The 16,017-nt window shown below is 39.9% G+C and overlaps 1 protein-coding gene across 5 annotated transcripts in view; it reads left to right on the forward strand.

Moving 5' to 3' along the window:
* FAM171A1 (family with sequence similarity 171 member A1) overlaps window positions 1-16,017 on the forward strand; it is a 92,246-nt gene that overhangs the window by 45,237 nt on the left and 30,992 nt on the right. For 3 of the 5 annotated variants that reach the window (XM_085227353.1, XM_085227355.1, XM_085227352.1), the window contains 2 exons: window positions 9,937-10,164; window positions 15,123-15,215. In XM_085227353.1, the coding sequence (XP_085083479.1) occupies window positions 9,937-10,164; window positions 15,123-15,215 (321 nt within the window). The other 2 variants (XM_085227356.1, XM_085227354.1) reach the window with 2 other exon arrangements.

A 16,017-nucleotide genomic window follows, 5' to 3' on the forward strand; every position in this document is an offset into this window, starting at 1 on the left:
CAGAAAGCAATGTAAGAAAGCATATCAAACTCCTTCTGGTTTTGCTTTGTATTTTCCATAGAAAATGAGCTTGTGAGGAGGATGAATGTTGCAAGTGTAACTATGCCTGTACTTAGATCGTGAGATTACAGAAAAGCCAATAACTGCTGATTTACATAATTGACTTCAGGCATAGGGGAATGGAAAGTAATGTTTAAAAATTCTCTATTTTAGTCTGATTAATAATTTTTCTCTCATGAAATAGTAACAGCCATAAAATTAATCCCTTGCCAAGAATTGAGATCAATATTATAATAATTTAAACTGAAATGAGGTTTGATTGCTGAGTCAGTTGTTGCATTCTGTGTATATATATGCAGCCATCACAGCTAAAATATAGACAGTACAGCAGCTCAGTTCAAAAACGTTAATTGAAAAATTTATTGACTTGGATTAGGAGGTTTCTTCTGCATGATTGAGGTTGGATGAAGGAGTAAACAAAAGGCAATGACAAATGACTGTGTGTCAAGCTGAGAGGACTTTGTGGTGTTAGGAGGAAGGGAACTGTAGGGATCTTTTCTTATTCAGTGTCGTAGAATCATGGAATCGTTGAAGTTGACAAAGAGCCTAAGATGATCTAAGATCATCTACCTACCATCAATATTGCACCAATAAACCATGCTCCTTAGTACATCATCTGCCTTTTCCTTAAAGACTCCTAGGATGGTGACTCCACTACTTCCCTGGGAAACCTTGTCCAATGTCTAAGCATTCTTTATGAGAAGAAAAGTCATTATTAATTATCTAGAAGACTTGGGTCATAAGTTAATTTTTTTTGATTGTTCCAAGTGAAGATATTCTGGGGGTTAGAAGGCATTTGGGGGAAGGAGGTTGCTGGTGATTCCAACTGTGGCTGTAGAGGCTTTTGGGTATTCAGGAGAGATCGTAAGTCTTGCATAGAGCCCTTGGGAAAGGCTTCACTGTTCCATTTCAAGTCCTTTTCTGTCACTGTCATGAGTTCCTTGTCCTTATGAGGGCCTGGAGTTACTGTTGTAGTACAGGTACCTTACCCTTGAAGTAAGAAAGCATTGATTATCTGGGATTAATGGAGATGCAGATCTGCTGAAACTGTTCATGCCAAATATTCATCCAAAGGATGTGTAAATAAGGACAGTGACAGGTGTCCTTCCAAAGTGTTGTGTAGGTGCAGTTTGAGGAGGGCTCTGGAAATACCGTTGGTGGTATGGCTGAGGTGATCTCATTGTGGAGAAGCCAGGAGGGGTGGTCCCCTTCCTTTCTGCCCCACTGTTACACTTGGCCATGAGATCTTGTGCCTTTTCACCCTCGCATCTGCCCAGACTGTTGACTTTGGCATTGTGGATGATTTACTTCAGCAGTTTGGTTTGATAACCTGGCAGCAAGCAATTCATTTTGTTAGGCTGGTGCTGTGCTGTGTTAGTAAATGAGATTGGCACAGTGACGGATCCAAGGGACAGCAGGGTAGCTCAACAGAAAGAGGAAGAGCATGCTGTAGAGGCAGGAGAGTTTGCTTTGCAGTACATTGGCCCTCAACTGCAGAGCCCTTTGGGCTCAGAGCTGCTAGGCTGGAGCAATAGGTTGTTAGCATGTGTGGTTTCACCTCTGTTTCATCTGCCTGTGCCAGCTGGGGATAACCTCTTCAAGGAGTGAAGTGCATATAAATTGACTGTTTAGTTACTTGAAAAAAAGAGAATGTGCAAGTGCCTAGATAAAACTGTAATAAAATTGTAACACAGGAATTTGCCCCTGTACGTTTATTAGCTGACATCAGTGGAGCGCTCTGATAGAACTGGAAGACAGCTTACTCTGCTGGTAGGTGGAGAGTCCCTTCAGCTGGGTTTGTCAGAGCTGGTAGTGCTTTGTTAAAAACTAACCAGCAAAAAACTAAAAATATGCTCTTCCAAAATGACATCTAGGTTTGCACAATTTAGGAAATAAGTAGATTAAGATTGGAAATAAAAATGCACTTGTCCTCTCCCTGCTCCATTGCACATACACAGGTTTAATTAAACATGAAATACATCTGCTTTAAATTGTTTTCATAGGCTGTTATTTATAGAATTAGGAAGAAGCCGTTCCAAGAAGACATAACACATCCATTCAGTACAGCCACATACGAGCCTGTCCTTTCAGCCCCCTCCTCAAACTGCTGATAATACAGTAGGTAGAACTGTGGCTTAAAATCCCTGAGAGCTGTGCAGCAGTTGAGCTCAATGTGTTGTTATCCTTAAAATGTCTCAGAGCTGATGTTGCAAAATCGGCTGCAGGCTTGTTTGAATCAGGGGAGAATTCTAATGCTGAGCAAATGAAAAATATCAGTGTGTGAACTTTTCATTCCATGTTGATCTCCAAACAGTTTCAAAGTACTCTATTAGGAAAAAAAAGGTTTTTATGCTGGGATTACTTTTTCAGGTCTTGTAAAGAATGCATTATGTGTGTGGCAAGATAAAGCTTTGAAACTCAACTTCCATCTGCGCTGCATGACAGTATCTTTATATAATTCCATGTTTGAAATACATGGTTTTGGAAATGAAATTAGTTTGTGTCATGCATGGTTCCTGTAGAGATCAAAGACAGACCTGTTAATGCAACTATTGCTATTCATGAGTTTCATAGCTGTGTGAGTTTCAAGTTAATTATAAATGCTTTTTTTAATCACTTAACAATAGGGTATCAGAGTCTCATCTGGGCATTATGCATATAGCCCTCACTTTTTTTTTTTAATTAAAGCAAATTCCTACCTTTTTTTTTTTTTGCCAAGAAATTAATTTTGGTGGTAATACTCTTGGATCTAGCAGGTCAGGATATGCAAATCCTCTTTCAAATGCTGGACACTCGTGTGATGAATGTCTTTATTTTATTATCCTTTAGCTGCCCCTCCCTCCCCCTTGAGTATGTGGTTGTGTAGCAGCCTGGTTGTCATGGGAGATTGTGTAAAGTGCTCTAGTTCTTATACCAGAGTTCCTTTTGTGACAATCCTATGTAAATGTGTGCATTAGCACTGGTAGATAATGTATTTTGAGAAAAATGAATGTATTTCTCAATTTTAATTTTTGAATGCTTTGTTTAATGGATTTTTAAACCTGAAGAGATAGTAGGGCACCTGCCTGACCTTCACATAAGACTACTGTGCTTTATTTGAATATTGAGTATCACGTTCAGTTATTTTAATTAGGCTAAACCATTTCAGCCCTTTGGAAATTAAATTCCTGTGCACTATGGAATAAGCAGCAGTGCCAGCGATGCCCGAGGCACTTGTAGTGGCATGGAATGTTAGATGAAAATACAGATGAATCATCCTGTGCTGCAGAGGCGGGCAAGAAGGCCTTAAGTGAGACCTGCGAGTAAGTGGTCACCCCAGCTCCTGATTGTCTGCTGAGATGGAGCGAGCAAGGTGCGTCCCTCAGGCGTCTCATGGGCATAATGGGTGTCCGCTCCAGCTGTGGGAATGGGCTCTGCAGCTCTCTGTACAGCAGACCTCTGCTGTTTCTGAAGAAGAGCAATGGAAGGGAAAAAAAATACGGTCAGTCAGTTGTGTATCTGGGGGAAAAAAATGTTCCTTTTGAGGTGTGATAACTATAATTAAATCTTGCACTACACGTGCTCAGAGCTTGCAGAGGTCTGTACTGATAGTCTTCTGATAGTCTTCTTTCCCATGTAAAGCAGAGCAGTATTTATTAAATTCAGATTGCAGTGCTAAAAAGAATCACCACAAACAAGCTTTTGATCTACCTTTATGAACGTTCTGGAACTAAACATTAATTTGATTAATTCTAGAGTTAAACATCAATTGCAATCCTTAAACATCTACAAATAAAAGTGTTTTGTTTTGTTTTTTAAAGAAGAAAATTAACCTTCCCGTAGTCTCTCAGCACTGGCGAATCTGCCGTCTAGTAAACTGTTCTCTCTTCAAATTTTTTCCCACTAAGCAATTATGCTTGAATTTTGCTTACACTCAGTGTACAGCTGCTGGGTCATACAGCATCTCGATTGGCAAGCCTGGGAGTTCCTTGGCTGTCATTTTCTATAGTTTCCATGTTGCGCTCAGTGATCCAGTCCTCTCTCACAGTGCATGAAGAGGTTGGGTTCTTCAGATGGCCAGTCTCAAAACTGCTTTCTCCTCATCTGGATTTTTTCGTAGTTCTTCTCTGAACTCCTCTGTTTCCTAGATTAGTAAAGTTTGAACCTAAGAACAGAGCCTTGTCATGTGGTCCTTACTAGACCAGTGCTGTAGACAGAGGGAAGTAGAGATCTTTCTACTTGATGTTGCTCTTCTTCAATTAGAGAGAATCACATTAATTCTGTGATAATCCCATTTAATAGCTCTTCATCTTGTGAAATCAGCTGTCAGGAGTTTCTAAACAGGTGACCAGTGGAAGCAGACCTTCGCATCCCTTTCTTGGTCTGGCTTCATAGAGGTCGGTGGCAGACACTGACCCCTGATGAAAGCTTGGTCACTTGCACAGTGGGGAAAGCTCTGCTGTGCCATGTTCTGTAAGTTTTCTGCAGGACCAGACCCTGTTCTGAATACATGGTGACTCTCACAAGTGTGCCCACCTTACTGTGTGAGAGGGGACACATCAACATGCTTTCAGGGGGCCACATCACTTAAGACCAGTGTCTTTGTTTCTGGAGCGATGTTATACACACATTTCTTTTTTCTCATATGATTGTACTTTGCTCCTATTTTCATGTTCATTTTTCAGTAGAAGCTTCTTGATGAAATACATTAAAAAGATAAGATATGTAAATGCTTGAGTTGGCATCTGTGGCTCGGGACGTGAACACTTCTTTTTCTAGGAAAATGGTTTCCTTTAGATAAATTAAAATCCTATTGTTTGGCTGAGAGGGTGACCTTGCACATGGGCAAGAGGTTAGGAGACAGAAAGGCTTATCCGTTTGGCTTGTAGGATTCAAAAAGAGGCATGCTGCCAGCAAACTCAAACTGAGAGGAGAACACAATTTAAAATAAAGTTTTTAGTGTGTTGTTTTTTTTTTTTTTTTTTTTTTTAATGAGCAGGAAGTTTTCTTTCTCTAATCAAAACTAGATAACTTAAATATTTTTCTTTGGTAATATCCTGACATTGTCTATGAATAGGGACCTCCAGAGGAAAAGATAAGTGCTAACGGCTGCTTATGTCAGCCTGTTCCCAAAAGAGAGATCATCTGTCCAGCAGACATCAGAGGCAGTCTGCCTGACAGAGGAGCATGTGCACAGAAACCAGACTGCAAGATTGGGACCTAAATAAGATGGTAATCTTTGATTCTCAGTCATTGTCATCACTTACTCTGTTTATTTCAGTGTTTGAGATTTGACAGTGTGCCATCACTGGGAGTTTTTCTTCCTGTAGAATGTTATTGGCTTGTTTGAAAAACAACAAGAAAAAGCAGTGGTTTTTTTTTCACTTCTTAGGAGTTTTGATAACAGTTCTTAAGTAAGTCGTCCCCAAACTGTGTTCACAGCGGTATAAACAGGGTTGGGAATCCAAGAAGTGGGGTTTTGACTATGGAAGCAGTTGTCTTAAGGTTACTTGTGTTTCAGGAGAGGCAGCATGGTTCATAAAGCAGATGGCACAGGAGGGATTGCTCAGGGAAAGTTTAGACTTAGTAAAATCTCAGAAATCAGATTAAGTGGACAGATGGAATTCTGCATTAATATGCTAACATGGAAGGTTTTTTTTGTTGTTGTTGTTGTTGTTTTTTTTTTTTTTTTGTCTTTTATTTCACTTTCCCAAATAATAACCTTGAAGATGCTGGTTTTTCGTTATATAGCTGACAATAAATTTAGTACTAGGAAAACGGAGTTACACTTAAGCAGCTGTTTTCACTGTATCTGGTAGTTTAGGTTTGCTCTCATTTGAAAAACAGGCTGTGATTGTTTTTCAGTTTTTTCAGTGATTGCTGAGGGAAGACAGAAATACAAGGAGTTTAGGCTAGAGTAACTTGCTTGTCCATGTACAAACAGCAGCCTTGATCTTCATGGGATTTAACGCTGTATTTGCTGCATTCCCACTTACCTGCTTTTCCCGCTTTGTTTAGATATTCCCAAAGATAGTGTTGCATGGTTTTCCAGGCTGCTCAATTTATTTAATGGCTGTAGGAGGCCATTTCTGCCTGCAGTGGTAGGCAGGGGCACATGTTCTTTTTGCCCATTCAGACAAGTTATGTTCACTAGTGGAAATGAGCAGTGAACACAACCAGCTCTTGCCCTGAAACACTGCTGTAAGAACACAGTGGCAGGACATATGTGTGCTGGTGGCGGCAGATGATTGCTGGCTCTACCTGTGCATGCCCAAGAGGTACTGGGAGCCAACAGGGCACCACAGGCAAGACAGCTCAGGTCCAAAAGAGTCTCATTCACACCGTACTGGTCAGGAGCCAGGTGTATTAGAGCTATAGGCATAGCCTGTTGTGAATGTGGCTGGCGTGTCTGGGGCATGAGAGTGGTCAGAGTTGTGAATTCACCAGCCTGGAATCTGTTACCTCAGCCATCTCTGCTTGGCAGCGTAGCAAAGAAGCACGAGCACTGGCCATATGCCTCCAACTTCCAGGACCTTCCTCATCACACTTCTGAAATTTACTGCAGAGGTTTGTTTTCATGGTAATCTTTCTTTATAGATAGTTCTTATCACTGTCGATGTTTTAGAGAGTTTTCTTCAACAATTTAAGTTTAAAGCTTGTGGTCATTCTGTTGCTGTGGGAATAAAAGTGATAACACAGGTTCAGTGTTCATGACTTCACTGCTGCATTAGATAAGGAAAAGAAGCTGCTGTGTGAGAGAAAAACTTAATTTAAGCAAATGATGTACATTTCGTGTGTATGTCAGTGAAGATAATGCATGAAAAGAAAGCAGGGCTATTCAAGCTGCTAGGATCTTCTCTCGAGGAAAAAAAAATCTAAATAAAAGAGGAGAAGTACCAGTGATTTAGTAGCAGGACATCAGGACTTCTTCAGGCCTTCATCACTGTCATTTGGAAACAGCATTTTGGAGACTCCTGTCTTTCCTTGTCAGAAAGAGATAGTTGCAGGCTGAAGCTTGTATATAGGGAACTAGAGCACGAAAGAGAAATGAACTTCCTTCTGGAGATACTCATGGCTGGCTACCACTCTTAATCACTTAATCAATTTTAGTCATAGTTCCTATTCTATAATTTTGTCTATAGGGAATCAAATAGGTTTGAAACTTGAGTTATTTCTAATCTTTTTCTTTGATTACTATTTAACAGAGAGAGCACCATGGTTCCTTGTTATGTATGGTTGCTGTAGGAAAGGCTTACTTACATGTTACTGAGACTGGTTATGTATGGTGTTCAGCTTGTCTTACTCACTTGCTTTTCTTTTAATACATGATCCATTATTCTTAGCCACATCTGTTCTGAGGAATTTTATCACAGTAGCTATCTGACTTTAGATCTAAGTGTTTCTATGGGTTCTGAAAATAAAAACTTGCATTGCTTTTTGTCTTCATGTTTGTAAATATATATAGAATTCGCAAATATATAGGTACATATGAATACCTCCTTTTATTATTGTGGCTTTCATATGCATGAAATGCCACAAGTTTTTTGGTCATCAAGCAAGTTTTCTAAGGGAGTATTCTGTATATATTCACCAGTGTAGGTACACTATTTTTTCAGTATATTTTGTTTTCTTTGACTATTAAATGTGAAACTGGGAACAAGTCCAGAATCTTTAATAGCTAAAATGTATTTCATGCTGATCCCCACCAAATTGCCAAGTTTTATGGTGAGGGTTGTGATGTTGATGAATTTCTCTAATGGGGTTTTTGTTCTGGGCTGCCTGATATTAATACTTTTGCATTCTAGGATTTAGACAGAAGGTCTCTGCTTATTAAAGGACCAAACATCTTTATAGCTAAAATGCCCTTAGGATAGAGATACTGATATTTTGAAGGATTGTATTAGATCACAATGTCCTTTTTTAAATTTTATATTGCTGTGTTATGTTTCTCAGCTTACTCAGCTGTGTCATTTCACTACTGAAATTCACAACCTAACTTCTGTTGACCTCTTCATTGTTCTTCTTGATGTGATGTCTTGCTGTTTTATATGAAAATAATTTCTTAATACCCTAATATGCAGTATTAGTATAATAGAACTTTATCCCCAATACTGTTCCATAGAAATTAATATGTTTCTGAAAACATATGAAAATAAAGTCCTGTTCTCATTTCTGGGCAGAACATGAAGAAATGAGTTGTGCATGGAGTGTGAACATCTTGGTTGTTAGTGGCTGCATTTCCATGACACCAAAAAGAGGGATTTCGCAAAATACTGTCCAGCACAACCTTGTGAGATGAAGTAAGCTGAGGGAGGAAAGTTCAGGCAGGAACAAGATAATTTCCAAAGGTGAATGCAAGGTCAATAGTGTTGGGAGAAGGGGAGAGAAAAGAAATAATACTCACTTAGGAGAATGGGGCAACCATAAAGGAAACAATCCAAGGACTGGTCTGGTTGAGGCCATTAGAGCATTGCTGGGTCTTTTCAGTGCAGCACTGCATTTAAGTCATAGCTATTGGAGAGGCAACAGCTGCTACTTACAGCATAACACAGAGGAACTGTTGAAGGCAAGGAAAAATACCGATATAGAAGGTCCCTTTCTGAGGGACCATCTTGCACTAGCCACTTTGCTTTGTGCAGCAAAAGCTTTGTGACAGTGTATGGTTTAATCACAGGAGTGTCTTAAAGTGAACAAATACTGTGCATCTGGAAACATTTAAACAAGCAATTAGTTTCTGGGAAGAGGGTACGTTACTCAAGTAAAATGTAGTTCATTGTGTTGGCTTCTGACTGTATGTCTGCAATATGTATGATGCTCCTGACTGGCTTACCAATCACTTTTCCACCATTTACACTCTCCAATTGTGCATGGGGATGGGTAATTCACTTGTGATATCTGCTGGCCACTTCTGACACTAGGTGCTGCGATGTATTTATTCCTTCGGAAGGAAGGCAAGTGAACAGAGAGGCAGGCAAGGTGTTTCTCTTTTGTCCATTGCTAGCACTTTGCATCCTGTTTGTGCCCTGTTTGTGCCTTGTTTTGAGGATAAGGGCCTGATCCTTTGGGATTTCACTGCCCTGGTTAAGCATCAGCAGAGAAGCCCAGTACCAACTGGAAGGTTCAAAATCTCTGTCTGTATCACAGCCTGCATTCCCCTGGGCTCTGCTCACTCCTCGTGACTGCTTGATTAAAGAATCTTAGAATGGCCTGGGTTGGAAAGGATAACAGTGATCATCCAGTTCAACCCCTGATATGTGCAGGGTTGCCAACCACCAGACTGGGCTGCCCAGAGCCACATCCAGCCTGGCCTTGAATGCATCCAGGGATGGGGCATCCACAACCTCCTTGGGCAACCTGTTCCAGTGCTTCACCACCCTCTGTGTGTTCTTTTGCTGCCCAGAGAGATATGTCCCTGGAGAGGAGTGTAAGATACAACTCACTTCCCAGCTGTGTCCTCTCCCCACCCAGCTGGGCTGCTTGTGAGGCAAGGCCCTGTGCTCAGTATGATGTTAGGCAGCGTGTGTGTTTAGTTAGGATGCTACCATGAGGCTGACATGTGATTCATCAGCTGAATATTGCCTGCCACAGGGGATGTGCTGCCAACTATGTATGGGTAATAGGTACAACACACGTCTTCAAAGGTAGGATTAGCAGTAGGGCAGTAGTTTAGGGCCACAGCACATGGTCAGCCTCATGACAAAGCCTGCAGAACCTCTAAAGAGCAGCTGCCTGAATTGGAGAGTTGCAGGCCAGGAAGAGAGGCCATAGTGTCACCAAAGTTATAGGTTAGCAGTTAACTCCATGTCTTGGTGGCTGTTGCTGTGATAGTATGTTCTAAGTTCTGCTTCCTGCAGAAGCTGCTCTGATTATGATCACTATGGTTATTTGTCATTACAGAAGTAACGCTGAAAGTCCACGTGAGCGATGCCAGCACACATCAGCCAGTAACGGAAGCCTTCATTGAGATTTTTACCAACCAAATCTCCATTGCATCTGGAACCTCAGGAGCAGATGGCACTGCCTTCCTCAAGTTTCAGTATAAATTGGGCAATCAGCTGATAGTGACTGCTAGTAAACATGCCTATGTGCCAAATTCTGCACCATGGAAACCTGTAAGATTGCCTGGTAAGAGATCTTTATTTTTGTTCTGAGGTAAGATTTTGCATCTAAAGGAAGTTATAATTTTGTATGATGTATTTTAATGCTTGCAGTCCTGGGTGGTAGGAAGAATATCTGTGAGTTGCAGAAATGTGAGGTTCCTTCCTCAGCTAAGCTGTGGCATCAGGGCTGTGCAAAGATCCTCACTCCTCCTACCTGTCCTTGATATGTCAGTTTTCAAACAACTGTTGATGCTCTTACAGCTCCACAGAGCATATAAATCTACTCCAGATCTTTTTCTTTATAGGAATTCTGTTTTTAAGTGCTCTGTTTCAACAGCTGTGATGTACTAGTTCTTTTATCTCCCAAGGTGTAGCAACAACTGTTGTGCTGTAGGCTGTACTTTACAAAACAGCCCTGGACTTTCAGCTCTTGGCCATGTCCCATAGGACTGTTTAAATCTGCAGCTATGTTATCCAGATGTAAAGATTCTTTCTAACATAATTAACATGATTAATTTCATCAGCAGATAAATATAATAATAATACTTAAATGATATTTCTTGTCCGAATGGCTCAAAATTTTGTCCATCTTTAAGGATATTCAGGACTCAGCTGGACATCCCCAAGCATGGTTAAAGCAGGTGACTTCCAGAGATCCATTCCAACCTTATTCTATTTAGAAACTTTCTTAATGTGATTTTTTTTTTTGCCTGTTTAAATAAGATGAAATGCAGCTTCCTGGTGTATTTAACATACTCCTTAACACACAATCGTAGATGGTTAGAGCATGCCGTAACCTTTTCTTGTCTCTTGTCTCATATCTTTCTCACTCACACCATACATCTTTCAAACACAGCATATTCTTCCTGGGCCTGGAATTTATTGGTTAGGTTTTTTTCTTGTTGCTTTTTCTTAAATATTGATTTTGAGGGGAGGGATTCAAGCACGGTATTGTTTTGGTAAGTCATTGAAGATTAAAGAGCTGTAGATATATACAGTTTCCACAAAATCTTTATTTCTACAGCTGAAATCTGAGCTTTACTCAGAAAATAGATTCCTTTCACCTTTATCTTCCTCCATTGAAACTGGCGGATCGTTTGCCACTGATTTAATTGGGAGTAGAATGCTTTCTGTACCCTAAACTTAATCCTTCCTTTGATTAAAGAAACAACAAGTTACAACTTGATACCCCTCATGTTGATTTAATTGGTTTGTTCTTGGAAATGTGACACAGAAGTTCAAACCCTAAATACTTAGGCTATTATTTTTTATATTGTAAAGCTTCAATGTCTGGTGTTTAACAAACTTAGTATTTATATTTAAATGCTCCCCTATTATGCTTGTAAGTAGCATAGCATAGTTTAGAAAATGGAAAATTTTGTTTTTAGTGGTTTTAATCTGGGTTCAATGATGGGGAACAGTCAGCATATTTAAATCTTGATTCTGCAGTGTACATTCTGGGTACACACTTGCAGCAGGATCTTCATTTCCTGAAAAAAACAGTACTTGTAGTCATCGTCCCACAGACCAGATATGCCATTCTGAGCAGCGTTCCACCCACACCAGTGGTTTAAGCTCACGTGCCATCCTGTATGCTGTGGTGAATTAAATATATAGGGATTTATTTTACCACTTCAATGTGGAAATGATAACCCCAAGCTGGGAGTAGCTTTGAAAGCTGTAGGGTGGTAATGTTTAAAGCATTATAATAGAACTTTTTTGAGGGATCACAATTCCTCCATCATAGGCGATATACATTAATTATGATCGTAGTTGAAAGACTGTGCAGCCACTGATCTTATGGTAGCTTTAAGAACCTAACGTTAAGGATTGTCCTCCTAGTTCAGCAGGAATAAAGTTTTCTCATATTAACCAAAATAATTACTAGCTCTTTACCACTTAAGAAGGAAGATTATTTATTTACATAATGATAAATGGTAGGAAGAAAAGATTAAGATCTCTTTTTCTATTGAACTATTTATCAGGAGAGCCATGACTCTGCTTATTAACGGTTCATTAGTTTAACATCACTTGAGTTGTTGAAGTGTTCATGATGGAAGATGTGCTTCTCTATCTCTTCTTGCCTACACATAGATTTTTCTTTATAAATAATTTGAAAGAAAATAAAATTGCAACTATTAGTGTATATTTAAGGAGATTTTTGGGGGAGAGGGAAATTACTGAGCTATCCCAATTCAGACTAGTGGTAGTGTCGACCAACACATACCATGGGAAAAAGTAGTCCTAGGATCAGAGAATGCTTGCCATGTTTCTGAGGGAGGAGACCTCATCTGGGAAGTGGTAGCTGTGCAGAAGACATGTAAGATGTAGTGGATGTATGGTTGACAATGAGCTTCTGATATAGCACTGCAAGAAGAGAGAATAATCTGTAAAATAAGGAAAAATAAGGACTAAGAAGATGGAGCATACTATTTCAGCATTTTCTCTTGGTGAAGCCACTCTGGTAAATGCATGTCTAATTCTGGATCCAGAATTCAAGAGGAATGTTTAAAACTGCAGAGGTATATCAAGAATGATTTAGGATTGAAAAATATGGCAGTTAGGGAAAGACTTATACAGGCTTGATTTATTAGGTTCAGCATAGGAAAAGTCCTGGGGTGATTTTGCATAGTCCTCAGCACCTGCACAGAGAAAAGGAGGTGTGTAAGAAAAATATTTTGTCCAGCAGGACTTGATTGAGAAGATGTTCAATACATTTTAGTAGGTAAAAAGACACACAGTTTAACAGCCATTGTAATTAGTTGCTAGAATGCTGGTGTTGTGGTGTATTCTTCACCACTGGACACTTTAGAAAAAAAACTGATAAACTGAAAAACATATTGTAGAACAGCTAAGTGCAGCTATTGGATCTGAAGCTATTGGATCTGAAGCAGTAATTAATTCAGGAAAGGCTGAGAGTGAGTGGATCATCACAGTGAGTGAGAGTGGATCATCACAGTGGTCCTTCTGGCTTTAAAAACGATGTTTTCCTGTCTTTGTCATGCTGAAAAAAGATTATGCAGAAGAACCCATGGGAAGTTAGGAATTATCTATGCATTATAATGGGATGTATACATAAAACGTTGGTGTGGTTTATTGTGTTGAGCTCCCCAGGGTGTCTAAGTTATATTAGCTTTCTTCATACAAATTAAGCTACTGAACTAAGAACAAACGCATTTTGTACTTGTGACCGTGGTGCTACTTACAGTAGGCATCCTTACTTATGCTGCATAGATGTTTCACATGCAGAGCATTTGAAAGAAAATTCTCAGCTGTAATTGCAATAGCAGTGTGGCCTCTCTTGTTTCTAACATCTATGCTAGAATAGTTCAGTGGAAGGACCCTACGCATACCAGATCCATCTGCCTGGTAACTTGAGGGCTAACCAAAAGGAATTAATGAGGGCATTGTCCGAATGCCTCTTGAGCACTGACAGGCATGGGGCACCAGCCACCATGCTAGGAAGCCTGTTCCAGTGCTTGAGCACCCTAACAATGAAGAAATTTTTCCCAGTGTCCAGTCTGAACCTCCTGTGGCACGGCTTAGTGCCAGAGCTACAGAGAGTAATGAGGTTATCTCAGCCTGGTCAACCCAAGTGCCAGAGCCCCTCCTCACAGCCTAGGCCTTCCAGCCCTGTTACCCACTTTGTTACCCTCCTCTGGACACTTTTAAGGGCTTTAACATCCTTTTTATATCATATTGCGGAGCCTAGAACTGCATGCAGAATTCAAGATGAGGCCACACCAATGCTAAATGCAGTGGGATGATCACCTCTTTTGACCAGCTGGCCGTGCTGTGTTCAGTGCAACCCAAGATGTGATTTGCCCCTTGGCTGCTAGGACACACTGCTGGCTCATGCTGAGCTGCTCTCCTGCCGCTCAGCTCCTATCTGTGCCTGTGTCCAGCGTTGCTCCATCCTGTGCAGCACCTGGCATTTACCCTTGCTGAATTTCATGCCATTGGTGATTGCCTGCATGGTCTCTGGTATGAAAGAAGGCATGTTCACTGAGGGAAATTTTAAAACCATCTGACAATCTGAAGAACTTGTGCTGTTCTTCTGTTCATCAGTTTTGGAAATGTTTTCATGAGCTTGTGGTCACCTCAACATGGAACAAGCACTTCACAGATGCAAGTATGGGATAGTGCCCAGGTATCAAAAATGACTAGTCTGTATTCATTTCCTCCTGTCTTTCTATCTTTGAAAGCCAAGCATGAAGCACAGGGAGTTCTAATTCTTACTGTGTCCATAGGTACGTGTTTTTATGGGTGCAGGAATAGACGTTGTCAGTGGCTAAGTCTGTGTGTAATTATGGTCTTCTGGTTTGGAAAGTTTGGAATGAATTTGTTAATTTTCACTCTCTGGGCATGTATGCATATATACCCTCCCAACACACCAGCACCCACCCACCTACCTTCTAAGGAACGTCTGCATCCAATGGCATGCAGATTTCTTGCAGCAAGTGCCATTTAACTATCCCTTTTTGTGCAACATGATAGAATGACACTGATTCTGCTATATGTAGAGGTTCCGTACTGTAGGTAGTGACTCAATATAGACATGCTGTATTTTAGAGCCAGTTATTTAGACTTGCCATACGTTGCATTTCCTTATGACTTTTTATGTAAGCGTCTCAAAGTATTTATAAGTTAAGTTTCATTAAAATTTTTCTTATGTAAGATGTATATAATTTCACAGAAAAATTAATTCAGTCGGATTCAGTGTTTCACTCATCTTTATGTAATGACAAGTCCTTTTGTGGAGCTGGGAATATAACCTGAAACTGTGCTTTTCACTGTACCCTTCTGTACTTTGAGCTGCCATGCATGACTTTATTTAGATTGGTAAATGCACATAGTTTCTCTCATATATATAATATGATTTTAGTTTCGGTTGCCTGTTTTTGCAAAATAAAATTGAGTGTTCTGTTGTTATCAAATTTTGTTTGTGAGATATATCTCACTTAAACGACTTCTCTTCCACAGTCTTCTCTTCACTGAGCCTTGGCCTTCTTCCTGAACGCTCAGCTACTCTAATGGTCTATGATGATGTAGTCCAGATAGTCTCAGGATTTCAAGGTATGCTGATTTTTGGAAGATGTAATTGAAACTTAAATGATATTTCAAACAAAAAAGATACCAGTCTGGTACTTTTAGAACTATAGTGTGGGTGAGAGTAGTATTTTATGTGGAATTGTTATGAGTTCCCTGAGGAGTGTTTCTCTCTGGGGGGATTTTACTGAATTGATTAATAGCAAAATTCATCCCTAATTGCTGTAACTAGGGAATTCAAGATAGTTGGTAATAAACAGGCTTGAACTTCAGTATGCCATTTGAGAACTACAGATTAAATTTCTTTTGTTATCTACTAGATGTTAGATCATCTAACTTCATCTAATCATCCTTGCAGTAAACATTTTCTGGTGTTCTTATTGCCTAAGAATTTTCTCTGATTTTAATTTTTCTTGTCTCCTGCTGTGAGTGCTAGAGGCATAGAGAAGTTGGAAATACCTCACATGTGTATTGCTAATATATAAACTTGCTTTCCTTAATTACTTCCTGTGAATCCCTTAGCAGACTAACTGCAGTCCCACATATTATGGTGAAACCCACTGTATTAGTAGAATAAAATCTGGATCCCCTTTCCATAAGGCTAAACACAGAAGTAAAAGAAAGTGTAGGTACTATCAGTCAGATGAGCACAGTGCAACTTCTGAATTACACAGTAGGTCATCAGCATGTTCATCTAGTCCATCAGGGATCCACCTCCCTTAGCACAACTGACCTCATATGCTGAGTTAAGTCTGTTAACACAAGAACAGAACTTTTTAAAGATACCTTAATAAGACAAAACAAAGGGACATCCTTCCTGTGAGCACTC

The sequence above is a fragment of the Meleagris gallopavo genome, chromosome 6 (assembly GCF_905368555.1).
Source record: "Meleagris gallopavo chromosome 6, MGAL_WU_HG_1.1, whole genome shotgun sequence".
NCBI classification, from domain to species: Eukaryota; Metazoa; Chordata; class Aves; order Galliformes; family Phasianidae; genus Meleagris; species Meleagris gallopavo.